The 25596-nt window shown below is 43.1% G+C and overlaps 1 protein-coding gene across 4 annotated transcripts in view; it reads left to right on the top strand.

Annotated features, from left to right (window-relative positions):
* AIMP1 (aminoacyl tRNA synthetase complex interacting multifunctional protein 1) overlaps nt 1-25596 on the top strand; it is a 127983-nt gene that overhangs the window by 26656 nt on the left and 75731 nt on the right. For all 4 annotated transcript variants that reach the window (XM_033956598.1, XM_033956588.1, XM_033956607.1 and 1 more), the window contains exons 2-3: nt 7048-7181; nt 22668-22781. In XM_033956598.1, coding sequence (XP_033812489.1) covers nt 7073-7181; nt 22668-22781 — 223 coding nt within the window. In that variant the 5' untranslated portion in view covers nt 7048-7072. The remainder of the gene's footprint in view (nt 1-7047; nt 7182-22667; nt 22782-25596) is intronic.

Genomic DNA, 25596 nt, shown 5'->3' with positions numbered 1-25596 from the left:
CTTTTCTCTTTCCCTCCCTCTGCTACCAAGGGCCATATGTGTCTAAACCAGGGATGCCCACACTTTTTTTGGCTTGCAAGCTACTTTTAAAATGACCAAGTCAAAATGATTTACTAACAATAAAATTTTAAAAAACACAAAGCACACTGTACGCAGAGAAAATGTTAATTTTCATTTGTATTCGGGATTTTTTTCAGAGGTCAAGGCAGATGACTTTAAAATATGCAATGTCACCTCAGTAACAACTATACAAAAATAGACAAATATATACCCCCTCCCCTTTTACTAAACCGTGATAGCGGTTTTTAGCGCAGGAAGCTGCGCTGAATGCCCTGCGCTGCTCTCAATGCTCATAGGTTCCTTGCGCTAAAAACCTCTATTGTGTTTTAGTAAAAGGGGGCCATAGTGCAAAATATAGACAGCAGATATAAATTCTCAAAACGAACACATTTTGATCACTAAAATGAAAATAAAATAATTTTTCCTACGTTTTTGTCTGGTGATTTCATGATTCTCTAGTTGCACTTCCTTCTGTAAATCCAATATTTATTTATTTCTGCCTTTTTCTTTCTGCCCCCTCCCCTTTTCTTTCTGTCTCTCTCTTTCTCTCTTCCCCTGCCCCCTCATTATTTCTGTCTTTCTCTCTCCCCCTGCCTGCCTATCTTTCTTTCTCTCTCTCCCTGCCCCCCAAGCTACCACGCTGATTTTTCCTTGCTTCCCCGAGCCAGGCCTGGTGCGTACAAGCACCGAGCCCACAAGCCTTCCCCCCCCCCCCTCCACGTCAATTCTGACATCGGAGGCCAGGCCAGCCAGGCAGCTCTTGTGGGTCTGGCACTTGTATGCGTCTGGCCTGGCTTGGGTAGGCAGGAAGAACAAGAACAAAAGCGCAAAGGCAACACGATCGACTCGCTTTGCCTTTGTGATCTACTGGTCTATGGTGATCAACCATTTGGGTACCCCTGGTCTAAACCTATGCACGTTTGAATTATACCCTATCTTCACTGGAAGTCTCTTCCAGATGTCTTGGTGAAAAAAGTATTCTCTCCCATTCCTTAGCAACAGCAGCAGATGAATCCAGAGACCAATGGGATAGCACACATCTACCAGCAGGCAGAGATAGAGAAACTGATTAACAGGTGGTCCTATTGGCTGGCACTCCTCCTGTATCTTCAGTATGCTCTATCTCCCAGCAGGTGATGGTCGCTATTCAACTAGCTCCTGAATTCTGGCTGTGACTGGAAAACTATTTTCTCCTGTTGAGGTTTCTCTTCAGTGAGATTGCCATTCTGTTTCTCCTGTTGAGGTTTCTCTTCAGTGAGATGGCAATTTTATTTCTCCTGTTGAAGTTTCTCTTCAGTGAGACAGGGGTGTCCGGCTGAACGGTGATGGCTTTAGGGGTTATACCTGGGCCCTCCCAGGTCCCTGCCTCACCCTTCCTCCATTGCTAGAGGGTCTGACTGGGTCTCGATTTTTTTCTTCTTTCCCTTCTTTGTTTAAAAAAAAAAAAAGGGAGACCACAGTTGCTACATTCTGCCCTGTTAGTGCTGCACAACCAGCTCTTACTGGCTTCAACCGGCCCTAACAACAAGCTTGTGAGTATGTATATGTTTTTTTACTGTTGTTTGAACTTCAGGTTCTATTTGGGAGTCTTAGTACTGTGGGTTCGGTCAACGTACATTTAAGGAATGGATATTTTATTGAGGCTAAGTTTTATGACTAGAAATCCGTTGAGGGAGCCGGGACTTTCCCGCCCTTTGTATGCACGCGCTTGGTTTCCTTGTTGGTTACAGCGCGGCAGTAGTGGTGCGATTTCATGCTCGCACTTGTTCTCCTCGTTGGGTTTCAGTGCAGCAGTAGTAGTCCTGTTTATTCTGAGGCTCTCTTTCATTGGTGTTTGTTGCGGCCATGTGCAACTGATTGTGCAGGTGCCGGTTTATAGCAGCGCGTATGAGATGGGACATGTTTTTTCTGGCACTGTGGGAAGCACCGCACTGTTCTTCTAGTCATTCCCCGAGTCTGATTTTCTTTCTATGCAGGTCGCGGCAGGGTAAATTTTATGGGGCTTGAATCAGACTATGTTTCTTTGAGCGTTGATGCAGCGGCCACGTGTCGGCGAGAATCAGGCGCGTGCTTGGGTCTCCCGATGGCTCGGGAGAGCTGCAGCATTCCGGTAGTTTATTTCTTGCTGACTTTGGGCAGGGTATGCTGCAGCTTCTCTCCTTTCCGGTTCATACAAGTTGTACGTATTTCACCAGCTTTAGGACAAGCTTGGGCAGATTTATATGTCTATGTCTGTGTTCCTGCTGTATTCACTTGAAGGAAGCTGCTAGTTTAATCGGACTCTGGGGTTAGCACTCAAGGGGATTACCAGAGAGTTTCTGACCAGTGCTAGGTCATCCAGTCTCGGTTTGTCTCCGGACTGGGTCGACATACGACAAATCACGGCACAGTGAGATCAGCAGTAAGATCTAGTACGTATTCACTTTAAAGGACATACGTATTTCGCTCACGTTGCATGGAGTTAGTACTATTTTCATGGTTCCAGTATACTCCTCTTTACATTGCGAAACTTGATTTTTCCTAGGAGAATTTCTTTCTTCTTACAGATCCTACAGTTCTCATCCTGCCGTTCCCTGACCTTCTGCACTTCATTCTGAGGGGATCTTGACTTCTTCCAATGACTCTTCAGGCTTTCTCATGAGGGGGAAGACGCTATAATGTCAGGTCAGGGGGCTGTGAACATTTTTCAGGATGCTTGCAACTTTGCATCCTCCTCAGGTTTCCGGTTCATTCTTGGAGTCTCTATGTTTTGTGTTTCCCTTTTAAGTGTTACTGGTCCTCAGGGCAGTTCTTGTAGTTCTTCAGGAATTAAGGGACTTTGTTCCACTTACTGCATGGTGCCCAAGACGGGGGCATTGGGCAGGCTGGATCCCATTCTGCTGAATTAGTTTCTCAGGGTTACACATTTCTGCAGAAAAACTGGGAGAATCTTTACATTTTCACTATGGACTCCAAATCGGCACTAGGTTTGTTTGCCTCTCTTGGAGCAGTGCTTTCGGTTTTGGCACATGCCATTTCGCCTACCCAGGGCTTCACGAACATTTTAGAAAATGTAGGCAGTGGTACCGTTTTGGCACTACCAGGCGATTCACCTACTTTCTTCTTGAATAACTGCTTGATTCGGACGTCTTCCAGTCGGGCCATTAGACTGACACGAAAAGGGTGGTTTCTTTTCCTCAGTTCTTTGGACGTGAATCTTCGAATTTGCACAGCGATCTTTTCTCCTGTACTATTTGTAGGTATATCGGGGAGATGTTTTTATTCATTTAGGAGAGAAATGTGTTTCTTCCCAGAGACTAGGGCGATGGGTCACCGTCTCAGGTTTGCATTCTTCTTCGGCCCCATGACCAAGAGTATGGGATTCTGTACAGGTTCTAGGATCCATGTTGCTGACTACACTGGGAACTTTGGCTTGCTTTCCCATTATAACGCTACAGCAGTCGCTTTTGTTCCAGTGGTTCCCAGTATCTCAGGTCTCCAATTATTTGGTAGGCTCCTCAAGCATCGCTTTGTATGATTTGTTGGCTCAGTGAGATTTCTCTTTTCAAAGGCATGCCTCGGTCTTTGCTGGACTAGCTCATGGTCACCAAACATCCCGGGCTGTCGAGTTGGGGGGCTTGGTGCCTTCCATCCTCAGCTCCAGGAGTCTGGTCTTAAGAGGCAACTCAGTATTTGTTTATTCTTCTACTCTGGCGCATGGTCAGGCTACCTTTCTGGAGCTTCAGACCATTCTTTCGGAATGACACTGAAGGTCTTTTCAGTCAGTATTATGATGGGGGTATTTCTCTACAACCTGGGCAGTAGGTGATGTACTCAGTTGGCGGGTAAAGTTGTGGTTCTGCTTCAATAGGTAGACCCTCATCTTCCTTTTCTGTTGGCAGATCATTTTATGGGTCAGGAAAAGAGTTTGGATAGACTTTCTCTCCGCGAAATCTGAGCATGGCCCATTTATTGTATGTTACAATATACAGCGCTGTGTATGCTCTAGAAAGTGTAAATGTTAGTAATAGTGAAATCTTCTACATCCTGGATATTGAGAATTTTGGCTCAGGCGTTCCAGCTCTTTTTATGGAAGTGAGATCTTCTGGAACTAGATCTCATGGCCTCGTCTCGAAATTCTAAGCTTCCTAGCTTCTTCGGCGGGCACAGGGAGTGGGAGTCAGAGGGGTTAGCAGCGTGGCTTCTTTCTCGCCTCTGGTTTCTCTTTTTTCAGTGTTTTCCCCTGGCTGATGATGGTTTGGATTTTCCATCTCGAGCTCACTTTCAGGGCAAGTATTTGTAGAATTTCTGGATTGGCTGTGCCATCCTTGCTATGCGGATCTGATGAGTCTTTCGACAGGGTCCGATCAACATGGATATTCGTACTACTTTGGTATTACGTCCTAGCTTTTGAAAAGTCATGGCTGACATGTAAGGGTTATGTGAAGCAGGTTGTTTCTTCTCTTATCCAGGTGATTTAAGGGCAAGTTAGATGCACATCTCCTCGGAAGGCAAATAGAGGGATACCGGTGACAAAGTTTTTGCCAGGTCGCACCTGGCTGGGCCTCCGCGTGAGCGGATCACCGAACTTGATGGACCCAGGGTCTGATCCGGTGATGGCAATTCTTATGTTCTTATGATACAGATGTCTTCACCTGTGGCTTCTGCTTCCTTTTGGAGGTTTTTCCTTTCTTGGGTACTTCTCAACATTTGCACCCTTCCAGAGTTCTTTTTTGGCACAAGTGTATTGCCAAGAGCTTAGCATTCAGTTCACTTCAGCTTCAAGTGCCATTCTTAGCTTGTTACAAGGGCTAGGTATATTGCTCTTCGCTTACTTCTCAGCTTCATATAGTTCAGTTCCTAAACGGAGTACGGTATATTCATACACCTCTTAGAAAGCCCTGTCTGGAGTACAGTCTTAAGGTACTTCTTCACAGTTTACCGAAGGCTTCATTTCATCCTTGTCTTTTGAGACTCTAAAGGGCTGTGCCATTGAACACGGGGTTTCTTGTGGCCATGGCTTCAGCTCGGCGGTTTTCTGAGTTGCAGCCCTTGTTCGGTGGGGATTCCTATTTCTGATTTACAAAATCTGGGGTGTCAGTTCGGACGGTACCACAATTTCTTTCTAAGTAGGTGTCATCCTTTCTTTTCCTTCCTTCTTCCTGGGAGGAGAAATGGGGAGACGTGCTTTTATTCACTGCATTTTTTGAAAGTGCGTAGCGTCCTCCGCAAGCTAGGTTTCTAACGACTTTTAGTTGTTTAGATCACCTTTTTGTATTCTTCAAGGGACGCCTCAAACGTCCAAAGCCTCCATCGCTCGATGGGTCCAGGAGGACATTATTTACACTTGCTTGATGGCAGGGAAGCGGTTGGCGAAAGAACTTCATGACCATTCTGCCAGAGCGATGGCTGCTACTTGGAATTGGTCCAGAGGTTTTTTCCTTGGAGGAGTTTTGTTTCACGGCTCCTTGGTCTTCCGAGAGTGCTTTATCTCGGCATTACCGGCTGGATGTGGGGGCACATGCAGTGGATGCGTTTAGTGCTTCGGTTGTTGCGGAGGCAGTGTTTGCTTCCCACCTAGATTGAGGATTGCTTTGCTACATCCCATTGGTCTCTGGATTCATCTGCTGCTGTTGCTAAGGAAATAAAAATTATGTTCTTACCTGTTAATTTTCTTTCCTTTAAACGCAGCAGATGAATCCAGAGCCCCACCCTTTCTGAATATTGTCTGTTGGTTGTTTCTTTTGCAACTTTCGAAGTTTGTTATTATTGATGGTTGTATTCTGTATTTATTGCCTTTTGAGATTTGTTATGGGAAATAAGTTTTTTACAAGCTATGCCTATTGATGGTTACGGATGCTTGGGCAAGGAGCTATACTGAAGATACAGGAGGAGTGCCAGCCAATAGGACCACCTGTTAATCAGTTTCTCTATCTCCGCCTGCTGGTAGATGTGTGCTATCCCATTGGTCTGTGGATTCATCTGCTGCGTCTAAAGGAAAGAAAATTGACAGGTAAGAACATAATTTTTCCTTCCCTTTGAGCTTTGCTCTCTTCAGCTTCATGGGAATATTTTTTGTTATTAAGCTTTTCATTTTATGGAAATTGCCATCTTTTGGTACTCTTCTGAAGCTTGATATATATCTGCTCAAAAAAAAGGTAGTGAAAGAAATTAGGAATAAGAAGAAGCAGAGGAGCTAATAGCAAAATGCTATTTTTATTTAATCTAACCAATGCTGTTACTTAGTCGAGCTATTTACGCTCTTATTCTTCAGTGTACTAAAGGAAGGAAACGGGACCATCACTGGACTAAACCGTGTTCAGTGTACACTCTAATGTTGCTTCAGCTGCTCTGTGTGTGTGTGCTGCCACTTACTCTAAGCATTTTATAAAGACAAGTTAGGTACAGGTTTTACATGGGTGCTTTAACTAAGGCAAGCCCTTTATAAAAAAACAATTACCCTCTTTAGGTTATCTTAAGCTTCCATGACTGGTGTCATGATTGTTGCAGTTGTTCGAGTCTCACTGTGTCTGGGTAGGTAGAACTGACGTTTCAGCCATCATGCTGTGGCATTTTTCCTACACAGACGCAGCAAGACATGTCATTTCTCAGCATCCAAATTTGCCATTCTTGATCTTATAGCAGTTTTGGGCCCCTGAGGAAGGCGAGTTTGTTAAAACACGGACCGTGTTGGGTCCTCCTCACTCCATTTTATGCATACGTGGCTTTTCCAGTGGATTGAATAAAAGCCTACATCAAGAACATCTTCTCCACTGTTTCTTTTGTTTTTTATTTCTAATTCGGAACCAAGCATTTTGTACCTGTAGTCCACATTAGATTTCATCTGCCATTTAGATGCCTTGCCTCCCAGTCTCACAAGATCTATCTGCAAATCTTTCAGTTCTATGCTGTTTAACTTTGAATGTTAAGGTTAAAAGTTTTTTACATTCTTGTATGATGTGACTTTAATTTTATCTTGGATTTTTCTTTCTTCTCTTTTTGGATCAGGTTCAGAGCCCAGTCATTGATAAAGATGGCAGCCAACACCACCGTGCTCAACAGGCTGGAGCAGAGGGCAACAGAAGCAGATCAGATTATTGAATACCTCAAGCAGCAGGTGGCACTTCTGAAGGAGAAAGCAAGTAAGAGAGTCAAGCTGACTGCTTTCCTTCATAAATAATATGTCTATAAAATAGACGTCAAAATTGGTTTAAAGTAAACCCCATGAAATACCCTTCTGGTACTTGAACAGCACTAAAACGTGTACCACTGCTTTGTACAAAGATAGTTTAGCCAGCTGCTTAATGTGTGTCCCAGTCCCCCTTCCATTTAACCTGATGATATTTGAGACGTGTATTCATAAGCATGTGGGCCAAAATGTTGTAATTCACTAACCTAAACTTTTATCTGGGTATTGGCCTGGGATACTGTTTGGCAAAATCAATTAGGTTATCAGGATTTAAAAATGGTTTGAATAATTTCCTAAACAAGAAGTCCATAGGCCATTATTGAGATGGCTTGGGGAAATCCACTGCTTCTTTTATGTATACATAGGAGTTCATACTTTTAGCTGTTGATTGCCATTTCCCGCAAAACTGCAAAAGGGTATCACTTTAAGATCTTGAACTCCTTCCCTTCTGCAAGCAAACTCCAGGTGTGTTCTGATCTTCTCTGCTTCTTTTTGTTATTTTTCAGGTATTTTGCCATCGGATTTTTGAATTTCTCATGGCTTTGGTGCTCGGAGGTCCCCTTCTTGGCCTTACTCTGCTAGGAAAAGGACTCAGTCCCATGTAGGTGGACTGTTGTTCCCAGACCAATCTCATTGAGTACCTGTGGAGACAGCCTGCTTTGTGTCCCTTCAGGAGTTTGTTCTGTCCATCTGGGAGCGGCTCGTCTGCTAATTTCATCAGAGACTTGAGCACAGGCAGTAGGTCCCCTGTGTAACAATCCTCTGGATATCAGGGAGCCAGCTGCATAGTTTCTCTCCCCATTGCTGTATGAGGAATATCGGGGGTGAGAGTCTCTGGTCATGATCCGTCCGACCCGCAACCAGAATTCATTTGACAATCAAGGTCTGACAAGTTCTGAGGCAGAAATACTTTCCTTGCAGGCAGGCTGATTCAGGCAAACAGGCACCAGAAGTCACAATGAGAACTCCCATTATTCCCTATGAAGAAAATCGGGGGTGGGGGAAGGGGTCTGTAAAATTGCTATGGTTTTTATTTATTTATTTACTTTTTGATCTAGCTCTAGGCTGTTATGGGCATGTTTTTCTTGATGGTCGCCATCGTGGATTGTTAGCAATGTTTTCTTAAACACTGTTTTTCTGCCTCGAAACTGCTCAGTTTTATTAGAGCCCACCTCTCATGGATGCCCCAAGTCATTCTAGTCCCAGATCAACGCAGATCATTCTAGTCCCCATCAAAGCAAGTGCCGTAAGGTGGTAAAAGGGACCAAAAGAGATACTACAAGGAAAAAATAGCCAAGGAGGTGAAAAACTTCAAGCCATTCTTTCGATATATTAAGGGGAAACGACCTGCGGAGGAAGCGGTGGGACCGTTGGATGGCCAAGGAATAAAGGGAGCGCTAAAGGAGGACAAAGCAATCGCCAACAAACTGAACACATTTTTTTGCATCTGTATTTACCGAAGAGAATATACACAGCATACCAGAACCCATCAGGCTATATGCTGGAAGCGAAAATAGGAAACTGACAGGGTTAATGGTCAGTCTAGAAGAAGAATTCAGGCAGATTGATAGGCTTAAGAGCGATAAATCCACCAGACCGGATGATATCCATCCAACGGTCATCAAGGAACTGAAAAGGACTATAGCTGAACTGCTTCAGCTAATAGCCAATCTATCGATCAAATCGGGAAAGATTTAGGAGGACTGGAAGGTGGCGAATGTTACGCGGATCTTCAAAAAAGGTTCAAGGGGAGACCCAGGAAACTATAGACCGGTGAGTCTTGACATTGGTACCGGGAAAGATGGTAGAGCCGCTGATAAAGGACCGCATCATTGATCACCTTGACTGACACGGTCTGATGAGGACCAACCAGCACGGTTTCAGCAAAGGCAGATCTTGTTTGACAAACTTGCTGCACTTCTTCAAGGGAGTAAACAAGCAGATAGACAAGGGCAACCCGGTCGACATTGTATATCTGGATTTTCAGAAGGCATTTGACAAGGTTCCGCATGAACGACTACTTCAGAAAATTGCAAGCCATGGGATCGAGGGTGAAATACTCACGTGGATTAAAAACTGGCTGGAGCATAGGAAACAGAGAGTAGGGGTAAATGGACAATACTCGGACTAGAAGAGAGTCACCAGTGGAGTGCCGCAGGGCTCAGTGCTTGGACCCGTGCTCTTCAATATCTTTATAAACAATCTGGACATAGGTACGACGAGTGAGGTGATTAAATTTGCGGACGATACGAAGTTATTCAGAGTAGTAAAGACGCAGGAGGATTGCGAAGATCTGCATAATCAGGTTCGAGGAATGACATAATCAGGCTCGAGGAATGGTCTTCAACATGACAGATGAAGTTCAACGTGGATAAGTGTAAAGTGAAGCATGTCGATAACAAAAATCTCTTGCACAAATACAGAATGTCCGGGGCAGTACTTGGAGAGACCTCCCAGGAAAGAGACTTGGGAGTTCTGATCGATAAGTCGATGAAGCCATCCACACAATGTGCGTCAGTGACAAAAAAGGCGAACAGAATACTAGGAATGATAAAGAAGGGGATCACGAACAGATCGCAGAAGGTTATCATGCCGCTGTACCGGGCCATGGTGCGCCCTCACCTGGAGTACTGCGTCCAGCACTGGTTGCCATACATGAAGAAGGACACAGTACTACTCGAAAGGGTCCAGAGAAAAGTGACTAAGATGGTTAAGGGCTGGAGGAGTTGCCGTAAAGCGAAAGATTAGAGAAACTGGGCCTCTTCTCCATCGAGCAGAGGAGATTGAGAGGGGACATGATCAAAACATTCAAGGTAGATAAGGACAGGTTGTTCACCCTCTCGAAGGTAGGGAGAACAAGAGGGCACTCTCTAAAATTGAAAGGGGACAGATTCCGTACAGACATAAGGAAGTTCTTCTTCACCCAGAGAGTGGTAGAAAACTGGAACGCTCTTCCATAGTCTGTCATAGGGGAAAACACCCTCCAGGGATTCAAGACAAAGTTAGACAAGTTCCTGCTGAACCGCAACATACGCAGGTAAGGCTAGTCTCAGTTAGGGCACTAGTCTTTGACCAGAGGTCTGCTGCATGAGCGGACTGCTGGGCACGATGGACCACTGGTCTGGCCCAGCTGCGGCAATTCTTATGTTTTTATGTTTAGCGTTGCTGGTTGAGGAGCAGCCATATTCCACAATCCATGGGACATGAGAGGAAGGGGCGGGAGCTTCAAGCTCAGCCCCCATTCAGTCTTCCAAGGCCTTAGAACCCCTGAAATCCCAGAAAATCTGGTCTAAGGGGAAGAGATCCTGCTCAGATGATCCGAGCAGTGATGGAGTGAAACGCAGGCGCATGTGGCAGATGAATCTTCTCTTCCCCAGTCTAGGGTTATGCAAGGCTTCACCAATGTTGTCAGCCTCTAATGGAAAACTTACTTAACAGGACCAGGAAGCGTTGCGCTACCTACAGGCACACCCGCACTGTCTCAGGTGGATCCATCTCCCAGGCAGGCATCCATCTCATACCATGCCAGCTCCCAGTGTCAGTGACCCTTTGGAGCAGGACTGGGATGATTGGAAATCCCTTTCCATGCCTTTTATTATCACAGGGCTCGTCTGCGAAGGTGGATGATTTGAGATCCTTGACAGGGTCCAGTAGCCAGGGGGCAGGAGTGACGGCAGATCACAGTGATGATCAGCTTCCATTTCCCATGTCATTTCTGACACCCTCTCTATGTTGAAGCTCGATGCCCAGCAGCTCTCCACCTCGCAGTGCTCCTTCATGTGTGGCACTAATGCACAGACAGACTTTTTTCCTGCCCATAAAAATATCATCTCCTTAGTCACTGACCAATGGATCTGAAGTCTCTCTAATGGTGGCCTATGTCTAGGCTATATTCTATAGCTCTAGACTTCCAACAGCAGTTTGTTCAGCCAAACATGGACTCCGCAGTAATCTACCTTCCTTCCTAGTGAAGGTGGAGCAATGCTAAAGGATGCTCAGAAGGTTGACGTGATCCTTAAAGGACAGTTTGAAGTGCTGGCTTTGGGTATGAAAGCTGCAGCAGCTGCCTTCTTCATGGTATGGGCCTATCATACCAGATTGCGGACTAGTCCGTCTGAGCTTGTCCTGTCCTCATATGTTTGAGGAGGGAGTAGATTATGTGGCTGATGCTCTTTATGACAGAGTCCTGAGTAAGGTTTTGACTTACTCCATTTCTTCCCGCCGCATGCTGTGGATCAGACAATGGGTAAGCGACTCAACCTCCAAGGCCACTATCGGCAGATTATAGTCAGTGTGATGAATCACCAACCCAAATCCCTCCTAGATAGTAGGAGCCATTGATCTTCCAGGGGCAGCAGAGGCAATTTTTGTGCCCCTAGGAGATCCACCAATTTTCCTCCTGTTATTCTTCTCAGAAGCCCTTTCAGGGGTCCAGACAGAAATTTGGCAGTTGCAGGTACCAGCAACCTGCCTCCAAGAAGCAACAATGATGCCAGGATGACAGTCGCTGCTCCTCAAATCAGAGGGGGTGTGTCAGCATTCTGGGAGGAAAGGGAATAGATTTCATCTGACCTCTGGGTTTTGGATATCATCTGGGAGGGGTACAGGATCAAGTTTTCTCAGCCCCTTCCAGATCTGTTCCTCGACTTACCAGCCGGAAAAGGAGGCCAGAGTCTGAGCGACAGTGTAACAACTCACGCCATAGAACCAATTCCCGCAGAAGAATCAGGCTCAGGCAGATACTCTTTATACTTCATAGTGCCTAAGAAAGGCACAGAAGGTTGGAGGCTCATTCTGGATTTGAAATCTGTAAACGTGACCCTAAAGGTTCCATGCTTTCACATGGAGATGATCCACTCTGTCATAGTGACGGTGGCTCCGGGAGAATTCCATGCTTCTCTGGATTTGACAGAGGTGTATCTTCACATCCCCTCTTTTCTGATCACAGGAGATATCTGAGATTTCAAGTTCTACAGCAATACTTCCAGTTTGTGGTGCTCCCTTTCACTTTGGCCACAGCTCCCCACACCTTTACCAAGGTGATGGTGGTTGTAGTAGCCCACTTGTGCAGAATGGGGATTCAGGTGCATCCTTATTTAGACGATTGACTGATCAAGGCCCTCTCTCTGGAGAATGGCAAGCGTGTGGTTCAGCAGGTGGTGAGTCTCTTACAAAACCTGGGCTGGATAGTCAACTTCCGCAAAAGTTAGCTACAGCCAACTCAATGCTTGGAATATCTGGTAGTCCGCTTCAACACGGCGCAGAGCCATGTTTTCTTCCCGAGCAATGCAAACAGCAGCTCAGGAAGCAGATCATGGAGATCTTGGCTCTTCCAAGCTCCATGACCTGCTATCTGTGGGTGCTAGGCTCGATGGTGGCCTCCTTGGAAGTGGTTCCCTGGGCAAGAGCTCATATATGTGCACTGCAATACTCTCTTCTCTTCGTATGGTCTCCGCAACGCCACTTCCTGCAGACGCAGCTCCCCTGGACTGTGGAGGCAAAGCACTGCCTGCATTGGTGGCTCCAGGGGGAGGCCTTGGCAAGGGATATGCCTCTCAGAATTGTCACATGGGTGACCCTCATGACTGACACCAGCCTCAGCAGCTGGAGGGCTCTCTGCTTCAGTCGCCCCCCTCCAAACCAGGTGGTCCCCGTCGAAAAGCAAGTGGTCCATAAATTGTCTGGAACTGAGAGCTATTCAATTGCTACTTCAGCAAGGTCAATCTTTCCTGACAGGGAAGGCTGTCAGGGTGTTTTCAGACAATGCCACTGTGGTGGCTTATGTGAACAGACAGGGAGGCACCAGAAACGCTTCTCAATGCTTGGAGGCATGGATGTTATTCCAGTGGATGGAACTTCACTTGTGGGATCTTTCAGCTGCCCACGTAGCAGGGGTAGTGAACACCACCAAAAGTCCAACAGGACGCAGTCCCACAGGTACCGAACAGCAAAGAAAACATGGCAACGGACAATAAGCACTCCACAAGAGCCAGCGTTGTGAAGTAAAATCTTGTTTATTTCAGTCTAGGACATACAGTAACATGGACCCATACTTCCCAGACTGAAATGAACAGGGCTAGAGAACATCCAGGATGGCTTTCTCAGCAGACAGACTCTGGATCCCAGAGAGTAGTTGCTCTCCCAGAGGGCTTTTTCCCTCATTGTTCAGACTTGGGGCAGACAAGACATGGATAAGATGGCCACAGCCAAGAATGCAACAGCAATCCACTTCTTCAGTCAAAGATCTGAGCAGGGAAGCACAGGGCTAGTCGCCCTAGTTCAACCCTGGCCCACAGTGCAGCTCCTTTATATAATTCCGCTGTAGGCTATGATGGGTTGGATCATCCGCAGGAAAGGAAACCATCAGGGGCTGGTGATCTTGGTGGCCCCAGACTGGCCCTGTAGGCCTTGATATGTGGATCTGGTGCATCTACGGCAGTGTCCCTCAAACTCTGTCGAACTGGGGCACACTAAAGGTAATGGCCACAGCTCGAGGCACCCAGAAGGGCATGGACATCACCGTGATGATGACATGTGCATGCGTGATGACATTGCGTCGACATCTGCACATTTGCAGAGGCCCTCCAGACAGGCCCTGAGATGCCAGTGTGGGGGGGTTGCTTAAAGGGAAGATGGCCAGAGAGGAGATGCGCTGGCGCCGACTGATTACCTGCAGCAGTGTTTCTCAACTATTTCAAACCATGTACCCCCTAAGTCTAACAAGTCACTTGAGACATGGTAAACCAGCTTCCAAAGCTTCTATTGCCAGATGGATCTGCATGGCAATTTCTTCTTCCTACATTGCCTGTGGGAAGCAGCCCCCTACCTCTATTGTAGCACATTCAGCAAGTAGAGCAGCTGCTTGGGTACTCTTCACACCTTTACAAAGTTCTACAGAATGGATGTGGTGACTGAAGAGGTTGCCACGTTTGGGTCCTTGGTTCTACGGGGAGGCTCATCTGTACCTCCCTTGTTGTCTGGCACTGCTTTGGTACATTAGCTAAAGTACAGACTCTTGTGTATATGTAACAGAACAACAGATTAGATTTTTACCTCAGTAATCTGGGTTCTATTAAGATACACAGGAGTCTGTACTCTCCTCCCTGTGCAGACTTTAGAGTCATCTGATTTCTGCCTCAGACTTTGCCACTATCCATCTCAGGACCTCTTCTACAGTTCTAAAATTAAGGAGAGTTGTTATTATAGGAACAAGGGGTTTCCTGTTTTCTTTCCCTTTGGAGGGTTCTCTAGTCCCTACTGGATGCACTTAGGTTGACTCTTAGCTACTCATGTGCCTGATTTATTGTTTACTGTTTCCTTGTTAAATGTTTATTGATCATTGTTTTATTTTCTAAGTTTCAGAGAAGAGCCTAATATGTTTGGTTTTGGGGAAGTTCCCCTTGTCCCTCCTTCTCTTTTCTTCTATTTCAGTGGAGTTTGCTTTGGTATCAACTGAAGAGAGAGCTCTTCTCTACTTCAGAAGGGGATCAGTTCAAGATCTTAAAGTGATACCCTTCTGCAGTTTTGCAGGAAATGGGAATCAGCAGGTAAAGTACGGACTCCTGTGCATCTTAACAGTACCCAGATTATCAAGATAAAAACTTAATCTGTCATCATTCCTAAGATAAGCAGCATAAAATCTGTTTTACTACTTGAGATCTTGCTAGGTACTTGGGACCTCGGTTGGCCACTTGAAAACAGGATACTGGGTTTGATGGACTTTGGTCTGTCCCAGTATGGCAAGTCTTATGATCTTAAATTAAATGTAAAAAATCAGGCAAGGTTTTTAAAAATTTCCTAGTTTCATATTGGGAATTTAATTTTGTATAATACTGTAGCACAGTTGCCTAGATTATGGACATGTTTACTGAGGTGCGAGTATTCTTTCAATGTATTTCAGGCTCAGCTAGTTGTACTTACTGTAGTGATTGCCGTTAAAACTGAATGAGCTCTGCAAAGGAAAACTCTTTAGTTTTTTTAGGGGTCCTTTTACTAAGCTGGAATAAAGAGTGGCCTTAGCGCAGTAGTCTCTAACCTTTTTTATATAAAGGGCCACAAAGTGAGCATGACAAAGCCTCCAGGGCCACCAAAAAAGTTTAGATTTGCTCATGTAATTTTAAATACTAACTGTAGTGCCGCAGGAATACCAGTCTTGACCAATGGATATTTACCCCCCTCTGTTGCGAAGTTTGTAGACTTCACATATTCTTCAGCTCCTCCTCCTCTCACTCTGGCCTGTGCTTGATTTCCTCAGTCGGTTCTGCTTACATTCGGCTTCTCTGTTCTGCTTGCATTTATTTTCTTTAATTTTTCAGGTTTTTCTCCCGGAAGCAAGACTTTTGGTGGTGCAGAGCCTCTTGGTTTCCCTGAGACATCTCTGTCTTTGAGAAAACTCTCGGAGCAGAGGTCTATAGCCCACAGGCACATGCTTAGCATGATTCCTTTGTGGTCTGTCTGCATTAACAGTCTGGAAGCTCAGGGATCATTCCCTTGGGAGCAGGCTCACCCCAGGTTTCATCCACAGTGAGCTTGAGCGCGAACTGTACAGTTTCCATGGCAGCCTTGTACCAGGAACGGGGCTGACTGCACTACTCCCCCCCTCCTCAATATCGCGCAGGCCTCGGTAGGGGTTTCCGGGTCTGGGAGACTGGATGGCAGTCCAAAAAAACAAGCCAGTTTTCCTTTCTCAGGCTTGTCTGAGGCAGAAATCTTCTCATACTTCTGATATTCGCTATTAGCAGCTTCCAGCATCCAGCATGGCATAGTGAGTAAAGCTGTTAGAGCTTATGGGAAAATTGTGTGTGTGTGTGTGGGGGGGGGGGAGGATCTGTAAAAGTTAATTTTAAAGGTTTCTGAGGCTAGGGTCAGGGTCCGCCACCTTCTGTATCTGAAGCCGAACCGTGAGGCACATGTGGCGGGGTGCCCTAGCCGCCGGCATCCGCTGCCGACGCGGCTTCCCCGCCACTCCGGCCTGCACAACGCTTGCAAAGGCCGGCCATGAGTACCTTGTGCCTGGAGCACAAGGAGCACTTTTTCTCTTTAGAAGAGCTCATTGTGCTGAAAACCGCCCTAGCTGTAAAGAAAGTGCTGGTTAGCTGAGAAAAAACACAGAAAAAAAGGCAGTTATAAAGGGAAATGAGCCCTTTAGACTTTTTTGTTATTTTTTTACTTAGTCAGAACAGACTCCACGGCTCTCAAAGCTGGAAGGCTGACCAACCAGGGGACCAGGCTGCCTGCTGAGGCCCACTACAAAAATGGGGAGATGGGGAGAGGGACCCAGCATGAGACTCACCAGGTTTAACACCCCCGAGGTCGGACGGATCCCCAAACAGAACCCGCTCAAGCTCTATCTGGCACAAAAAGGGGAACCAGGAGTCCATAAAGTTCCAACAGTGCTAAGAGGGGAGCTGAAAAGCCTTACCATCTGCTATTGAGGAAAACTGGAGTAGCAAGAGGGGCATGGTATACTGATATATAAGTTTGATCTCAGTCTCCACCTGCTGGTAGTGGTGAGGCATATTACCCATTCATAAGGACTATACCAGTCTACAAGCTAACAGAAAGAAAATTAGCAGGTAAGAACCTAATTTCTCCTTTCTGAATTCTGGGTGTTTAATGTTTGCCTCCAAAGGCTATTTTAAGCACTAAAATCGCTATGATCTTAGATTTCCCAGATTTTAAAAGCCTCTATCTGCCTCAAAATTACTTGTTTTTGATTATAAAGGACATATATAGACTCCTCAGGTCGCGATCCTTTGGATTCATGCCAGATTTGTGGTGGATGCCTGTCCAAGGGGGGTCATTTTTCTATGTGCGGCATGGCACATGAGGGGAGGGCAAGATAGTCTCTAGGAGGATTGGAGCCCATTTCAGCTGGAGCTGAAAAATGGAGCATTTGTGTCTCTGGCAAAGCGCAGCCACATGCTGGCGGACAGACCCCAGCAAGCACCACAAGAGATCAAGTTTCAAGTTTCAAGTTTATTCAATCTTTTGATGGATCGCCTATAACAATTACTAAGCGATGTACATATAATAATAAAAGAGATAAGAAACTTAACATAATAATTAATTACGTGACATAAACTAAAAACATTTAAAACGTACTTGAGGGGCAAGGAAAAATTAAAAAGTTACAATTTCGGGTTATATAAGAAAAAAGGGAAAGTACAAAAGGTAGGGTAAAAAGATAGAACAAAATGGCTCAAGCAAACTTCGTTAACTTCTTTAACAATAAAACCAGATCATAAATAATTTAAAAAAAAAAAAAAAAAAGAAAAAAAGAGAGAAAGAGAGAAAAAAAAAAAAAAAAAAAATAAAAACTACTAAAGGTCAAAGGCATCATTAAATAGATATGTTTTTAATAGTTTTTTAAATGTTGAGATATTTTTTTCTGATCTAATGAATTGAGGAAGTTTATTCCACCTTTGTGGGCCGGCGACGGTAAAAGTATCAGCTCTTCTGGTGCCTATGAATTTTAGAGATGGAACTGTTAATAAGCATTGGTCGGAAGAGCGAAGAGATCGGTGTGGTTTATATGGAATTAAAGTTTTGGAGATAAATTGAGGTTCGTTGGATGTTAACGTTTTGAAAATTAGAAGCATTAATTTGAAACAGATCCTGTGATTTACTGGTAACCAGTGAGCATCTATTAGTAATGGAGATACGTGGTCGAATTTTTTTGCATTATAAATTAATTTTATTGCTGTATTTTGAATTATTTGTATTCTTCTTATTTCTTTATGTGTGATATTTAGGAATAGAGCATTACAATAATCTATTTTCGCTATTATAAATGAATGAATTAGGATCTTTAAAGAAGAAGGAGTAAGAAATTTAGCAATGGATCTTATCTGCCGTAATTTATAAAAACAGTTTTTAACCATATAGGATATGTGTTCATGATAGGATAATTTTTCATCTATGTAAATGCCAAGAATTTTTGTTGAGGATACCATGTTAATGGGGATGTTGTTGAGAACAAAAGATTTAGAAAGAGAAATCTCGTTTTTCCAGTTAAATAAAATGGATTGAGTCTTATTAATGTTTAATGCCAATTTGTTTGTGTTTAACCAGTTTTGGACGAGCTCTAGCTTTTGATTTATTGAGGAAATATCTGTAGTGTTTTCAGGATCTAAAGGGTGTAAGAGTTGGATATCGTCTGCGTAAGAATAAGGGATGAAGCCTATGGCCTGACAAAGTTCTAGTAAAGGAGCGAGAAAGATGTTAAACAATAGAGGAGACAAAATGGATCCTTGTGGTATTCCAAAGGTTGCCGTATAAGGGGTGGATTCCTCATTGTTAAATCTAACGATGGAGGTTCTGTTAGTAAAATAAGATTTAAACCAGTCTAAGACTTGCTCGGTAATTCCTTTTTCTTTTAGTCTTCTTAGGAGGAGATCGTGGTCGATGGTGTCAAAGGCGGCGGAAATGTCTAAGGAAAAAAGTATTACTGATTTGTGTTGATCGAGGTAGTAATGGATGTTAGAGGTTAAGCCTGTTAGGGAATATTCAGTATTATGGAATTTTCTGAAACCTGTTTGGTTCGGGTGTAATGCGTTTGTTTTTTCGAAAAAATCAGAAAGTTGGTTGAATATGATTTTTTCTGTCAATTTTGCGAGGAATGGTATGTTTGCTATCGGACGATAATTAGTTAATTCATTAATACTGGTTTTGTAATTTTTCACAATAGGGGTAATGTAAGCAGATTTCCATTCTGATGGAACTGTAGAGGTAGTCAAGCTACAATGAATAAGAGCCAATATAAAAGGACCAAAATGGGAAAGGTTTTTTTTTAAATAGAATGGAGGAATTAATTCAGATCGGGAGCCTTTTAGATTAACCTGAGAAAATAATGATTCAATGTCTTGTAAGGAGGGAGTTTTGAACTTTGAACATTTTGCTGTAGGAATAAGGTCAGATTGATCAGAGTCAATGATGCAAACAGAAGGATTTTGGGAAAAGGATTTCCGGATATTATTAATTTTAAGAATGAAGGCGTCCGATAGTTCTTGAGCTTTTAAGGTTGATTTCTGCGTTGAGGTTTTTGATTTATGTAAAGGGTCCATTGATTTTAAAATGTTATAAAGAATGGAGGAGTTTTTCGCTTTCTCAATTTTTTTGGAATAGTAAATTTTCTTTGTTATATTAATTTTTGTTTTATAGTGAGTTGCTTTATCTCTGTATTTTAGTAAATTATCGGTTGATTTGTTTTGGCGCCATTTTCTTTCAAGAGAACGTAATTGTCGTTTGATTTGATGAAGCTCTGAATTATACCAGGGATTGATGGCTTTTTTAAGAGAGATAGTTTTTGAGGTTAATGGGACTATTGTATCTAAGAGTGAGGTTAGTGAAAGATTCCAAGCAGAGACTAGATTAGTAATTGAATTAGTGTGTGACGTTAGAATTTCTGGGTCAAGATGTGCAGTTATATCTATGTCTTCCAATTTATTGTATTCTCTGTAAGATATGGTTTTGAAATTAGATGGTGGTTGAATGGACATGAGTTTTGAAAAAGAAAGGTTAAATGATATAAAGTGGTGGTCTGACCAGGGAATGGATTTGACTATTATGTCAGAGATCGTGAGCTGTTGTGTTTGAGGTAGAAAAATCATATCTAAAGTATTGTTGGCTTTATGAGTAGGAACTGATATCTGAGGATGAATGTTTAGAGGTAGTAGTATATTGAGTAGGTCTTTAGATATAGAATTAGAGGGGTCGTTGAAGTGAATATTAAAGTCGCCAAGGATTACAGGTGTTATTGTAGCAGAAGTAAAGTCGAATAATAAATCTTGGAGTTGTGAAAGTTTGTTTGGGTTTACAGGAGGTGGAACATACAAAAGTAAAAAATTAGTTAGATTATTTGCATGGCATTTTAGTTGGAGAAATTCAATTGTGGCGGATTTTGGGGATTGATCAGCCAAGCTTAAGAGGTTATTCGCAAAAATGACAGCTAATCCTCCACCCTTTCGGTTATGTCGGTGATTATAAATATAATTGTAATTAGGGGGGCAACAGTATGTTAAATATGCTTCTTCGCCCTCTGAAAGCCAGGTTTCTGTTATAAATAAAATGTGTAATCTTTTTTGTTCGATTTCATCTTTTATTAAGTGATGTTTATTTTTAATAGATCTTGCATTGATTAAACCAAATCTAAAGTTAGCAGTAGTGAATGGATTTGTATTGATAGGGATGAATGTATTAGTAGGGATTTGAATCAGAGAGGAATGGGATATAGTAGGGGCTTTATGGAATGTTGGGCGGTGTCCCCAAAAAGAGGGAATTTTTTCGGCAAGAGCCTCTGGGAGGCCTGGGCAGTGCTGCATGCTCAAATTCGTCCATATGATATATGATGCTTTTTTAAGCTACAGAAGCCAGCTTGGCTCCTCAGGGGTCTTGGTGAGAATGGCACTTGGGCTTCTTCCCACGAAGGGCATGAGGATCCCCTAGACTAAGCCATGCTCAAGTGGGAACCCAAGCAGCACAGGATTTGGATGAAGATGGTTCAGAGTCCATGGCTCTGCTTTCTCAGTCGGAATCCTCCTTGTTTGGAGATTCAGCATCTCAGTATCTAGCAATCTTATAGAAAATGGATATCGAATGTATTATAGGTGGTATTAATACCTTCAAACATAAGAGATTTTATGGTGCGGACACAGACCGATGCTTTCAACAGTGTGGTCATAAAGGAGATTTTCATCACATCTGGTGGTCTTGTCCTGTTATTAAACTCTTTGGTAAGAAATAGGTCAATTTGTGATGCGCATCATCCATAAACATTGCCCACTGATAATGGAATGTTGCCTGCTAAATGCTCCTATTACAGGTTATAAGCTACGGGAACACAAATTAACTGCACATATTTTTACAGCGGCACATATTGTGGTGGCCGCGCTGTGGTGACAAAGGATAATTCCTGAACTGTCACTGGTTTACACTAAATTGGATTTTTTTGCAAGCAATGTCTAATTGATTGCCATTGAACATAATGCATTGAAATCTTACCATAAAGTACATGGGACTTTTATACTAAATGGAGATATAATAGACAATAGAACCATGCTCCTTATCTAATTATTGGTTACCTCTTTGTTCTGGGTGATACAGTGTTTAGAAGAAATACATGTTTGAGTGGCTAGAGGGTGGGTTGCGTAACTATAGAGGTTATGACAAGAGCTAGGAAGTAGGGAAGAAATTGATAACTAGCCATTTATATATGGACAAATTTGTTTTATTCTTTGTTGCTGCTGTTCTTTGAGGCTATAATTCCTTAAATAAAAAATAATTTGGAAACTGAAAAAAAGTAGTGTCTGCAGAGCAGGTATGTAAACTTTCATTTAGAGATGATTCAGAAGAAAGCAACTTTTAAACAAAGGGAATACTATTTTTTTTTTTTTCAATTACATAGCCCTCTTGTAATCTGATAAAGCATGAAGTTTCAAGTTTATTAGATTTTTATATACGGTTTTACAATCGGGTACTCAAGTATTTTCCCTATCTTTCCCAGTGGGCTCACAATCTTTCTAACGTACCTGAGGCTATGAAGAACTGAGTAACTTGCCCAGGGTCACAAGGAGCAGCGTGGGGTTTGAACCCACAACTCCAGGGTGCTGAGACTGTGGCTCCAATCACTGTGCCAAACACTCCTCCTTTGTTTAGAAAAATAAAGGCCCCCCTTTTATTAAACCATGTTAGCGTTTTTTAGCACCAGGAGATGCGCTGAATGCCCCGCGCTGCTTCCAACGCTCATAGAGTTCCTATGAGCGGGAGCTGTGCACAGCATTCAGCGTGGCTCCCAGCACTTAAAACCGCTAGCGTGGTTTAGTAAAAAGGGGACCAAAATTAGTCATCAGATTTAGGGCTCCTTTTACAAAGCCGTGCAAGCGGTTTTACCGCACGCACCGGATTAGCGTGTGCTAGCCAAAAATCTACTGCCTGCTCAAAAGGAGGCGGTAGTGGCTAGCGCACACGGCAATTAAGCGAGCGCTATTTCGCGCGATAAGGCCCTAGCGTGGCTTTGTAAAAGGAGCCCTTAGTTCCCAGACCAAATGTACCACAGTAAAATGAAGTTTTGGAATTCTATAGTCATTTGTATAACAAATGCTATAAATAATTGAGAATTCACTTTGTCACAATTAAATAAAACTTCCTACTATAAATGCTTGAAAGATGGCAGCACTGCTTCTCCCCATTTTGAGGAGTTATATCTTGGAACTTGATATTAATACTTTTAACAGAGTATTACTCTGAAGTGCTGGTGCCATCTCACGACATGGTATGACAAATATTTTTTTTTATTCCTTGAAAGAGCATTACAGCTATCTATATAATCTATAGATATACCGCACCACTGTATTAGAAAAACAGCCATGTTTGCCTTTTTGTGTCTGTTTATTAAGTGCCAGTGGTATGGCTTTTCTTGATTTGAGTGCTTGACCTGCAGTTTTACAGGCCTCCCTGCGAGAAGAGAAGAAACTCCGTGTGGAAAATGCCAAACTGAAGAAAGAAATTGAAACACTTAAGGTGCAACTGGTACATGCTGAAATCAGGAATGGAGGTATGAAATGGAAAGACATTACGCCACCACTCCAGCCTACATAGAATCAAGGCTAACCCTGTACACCCCCACCCGCCCCCTCCGTTCGGAAATGGAAAAACGCCTATGTATCCCCCCAGGAAGGTCTCTCCTGTCAGAAACCGCCCGCAAACGCTCCTACAGCCAATTCATTCCCCAACTCTGGAACCAACTCCCCCCGCAACTCAGATCATAGAACTCATTAATGACCTTCCGGAATGCGGTAAAGACCCTCCTCTTCAATTAAAATGACAACTGCGATCTAACCCTTAAACTCCTCTGTCCTTCTCCCCCTCCATCCTGAACCTCTACTTAAATTATTGTATAGTCCTCTCTTAACCTGTACCTAAATTGCTGTATAATCCCTGTACTTGAACTACTGTATAATCTTTGTACTGTCCAAATTTACATCACTGTGAATGTTTGCTTGTAGGTCGTTCTGAGCTACTGGGAGAATGGGATATAAATCAAAATAAATAAATAAAATAAATGCAGTAAATGTCTGCTTTGTGGGGTAAATACAGGGCAGGTGCTGATTATGCTTCTCACTATACAGACTTTGCTCTAACCACTCATTAAGATTTTTCAACTAACATATGGTAAGTGCAAAATCTTACCTCACTTTAGTACCTGTGCACTGCTTTGAGTGAATTTCATCAAAAAGGCAGTAAATAAATCTTAATAAATAAACAGTCCCCTAAATCTTGCCTTTTTAAAAATCTTTCCTTGTTTTCTCATCACTTTGATAATAACTAGCCACAATCACAACCATCTACTACCAATGATCTGGTTGGTTTATGGGCAGTGGTATTTATCCAGGGCAAGTTACATAGTAACATACAGAATAGAACATTTACATTTGTACAAATTACTTCAAGAACACACTATAACAAATAACATACTTACATATCAAATCAAATTACATATAACATACACGTTGCATATCATTTTAGGCCAAAACTACCCAAACCCAAACATACATCAAAATATAAAATTCTGTAGGTCATACAAGATCACTCAACGACCTACATCATTAAACCAGATAAAACAAACCAGACCATCGAATACCTCCATGACCAGCACTCAAGAGTCATCACTCCTTCTCCCTCAGCCATACTCAGACCCCATATTTCATCTTACAGAACAGGTGTCTTTTCAGCAGTTTCCTAAAGTTCTATAGATTATGTTGCTACCCATAGTATATTAATTTCATCATTGAACCCTAAGAGTACTCTAATTTTATCAAGTGAAAACCTACATCATTCCCCTTTAGTGTTTATCATCATCAGCTGATAACTTGTAAACCACTTATCTGTTTCTGTGATATAGGTGGTATTTATTATTTATTGGGATTTATTACCACCTTTTTACATGAAGAGATTCACCCAAAGCGGTTTACAGTACACTGAATAGTAATTGGGTACTCTTAAGTATTTTCCCTATCTGTCCCGGCAGACTCAGTCTAACTGGTACCTACCTGGGGCAATATCAAAATAACTGAATGAAGTAGCTATGCAAATGGTTACTCGCAATTGGAAAAATTGGAATCTCCTTAGTTTTACTTTTTGGTGGGCGAATTTATTCTTCTGTTATAAGTATGAGAAGATGAATGCTGACATGCTGGGGTATAATAAGTTATTCAAATTAGTTTGGGGGTCCATTGACGTCTTTTGTGGCTTCATTATAGTTGTCTTTTATCTTTATTTTCCATTGTTTTAACACACATCAAGGGGAGGATGGGAGGGAGGTATCTCTTGATTGGTTTTATTCCCTGATTGAAAATGTTGGATGGGAGAGGGGGTTTTATTTTTTCTGTATTGTTGCTGATGGATTATAAGTGCTTATTATGATTATTAATATATATATATATATATGTATATTGTTTGCACTTTTTGTTAGCTTTGAAAACTTTTAAAAAAAGATTTTTTTAAAAATAAATAACTGAATGAACGTGCAAGAATATTAGGAACATGATGGCAGATAAAGGCCAAATGGCCCAACTAGTTTGCCAATCCACAGTAACCATTATTTCTTTAGTACTCTCTAGACCGGTATAGGAAATCTTACAAGCAGGTATATATCTCAATCATGACCAGCAGGTGGAGACTGAAAACAAAACAAAACTGTGGAATAGTACATAATAGGTACCTTCCCCTATTCCTATCAGTCTTCTTTCAATCTCCAACAGGTGTGAGTGAGCTGTACCCATATCCCTTGGTAGGGCTGTTAGAATTTGTTTAGGGATTCTAGTCCCTGTTTTTGGCCATATTGAGCTTGGATGGACCCTGTTTGGGGGTCCATCTGATCTCGGGGGTGTCAAACCTGGTGGGTCTCGTGCTGGGTCTCTCCACCCATTTCCTCCACCTCCCCAACATTTTTTTAGATGAGCCTCGGCAGTAAGCCTTGCCCCCTAAGTCAAGCAAGGCATACTGCTTTGAGAGCTCGTGGAATCTCTTCTGGAAAAAAAAAAAAAAATCCTGAGGTAGTGCCGGTCTGAAGAATTACTTTCCCTTTAACTATGCTGTAATTTACTGTATTTTTTAACTAACCGGCACTCTTTCTTCTAGCTAGGTCGCGTATGGACCAATTGAGCCCTTCTCAGGGGAAGTTGTGCACAATTTGGTCCAGATGCAAGGCACTCACGGCCAACCTGAACTTGGCGGTTCAGGCCGGTGTGGTGGTGGAGCTTCATCCGCAGCGGTGCAGGTGTTCCCTGCTGCTAGTGCCTCGCAAGTCGGCAGGGAGCAGTGGGGCAGCCCGGTCTTCCCCACTGCCCATGGAGGGATATCCTCAGCCA

The sequence above is a fragment of the Geotrypetes seraphini genome, chromosome 1, assembly GCF_902459505.1.
Source record: "Geotrypetes seraphini chromosome 1, aGeoSer1.1, whole genome shotgun sequence".
Lineage (NCBI taxonomy): Eukaryota > Metazoa > Chordata > Amphibia > Gymnophiona > Dermophiidae > Geotrypetes > Geotrypetes seraphini.
Note: the sequence above shows the minus strand (reverse complement) of the source record. Positions and strands in the feature narration are given on the sequence as shown.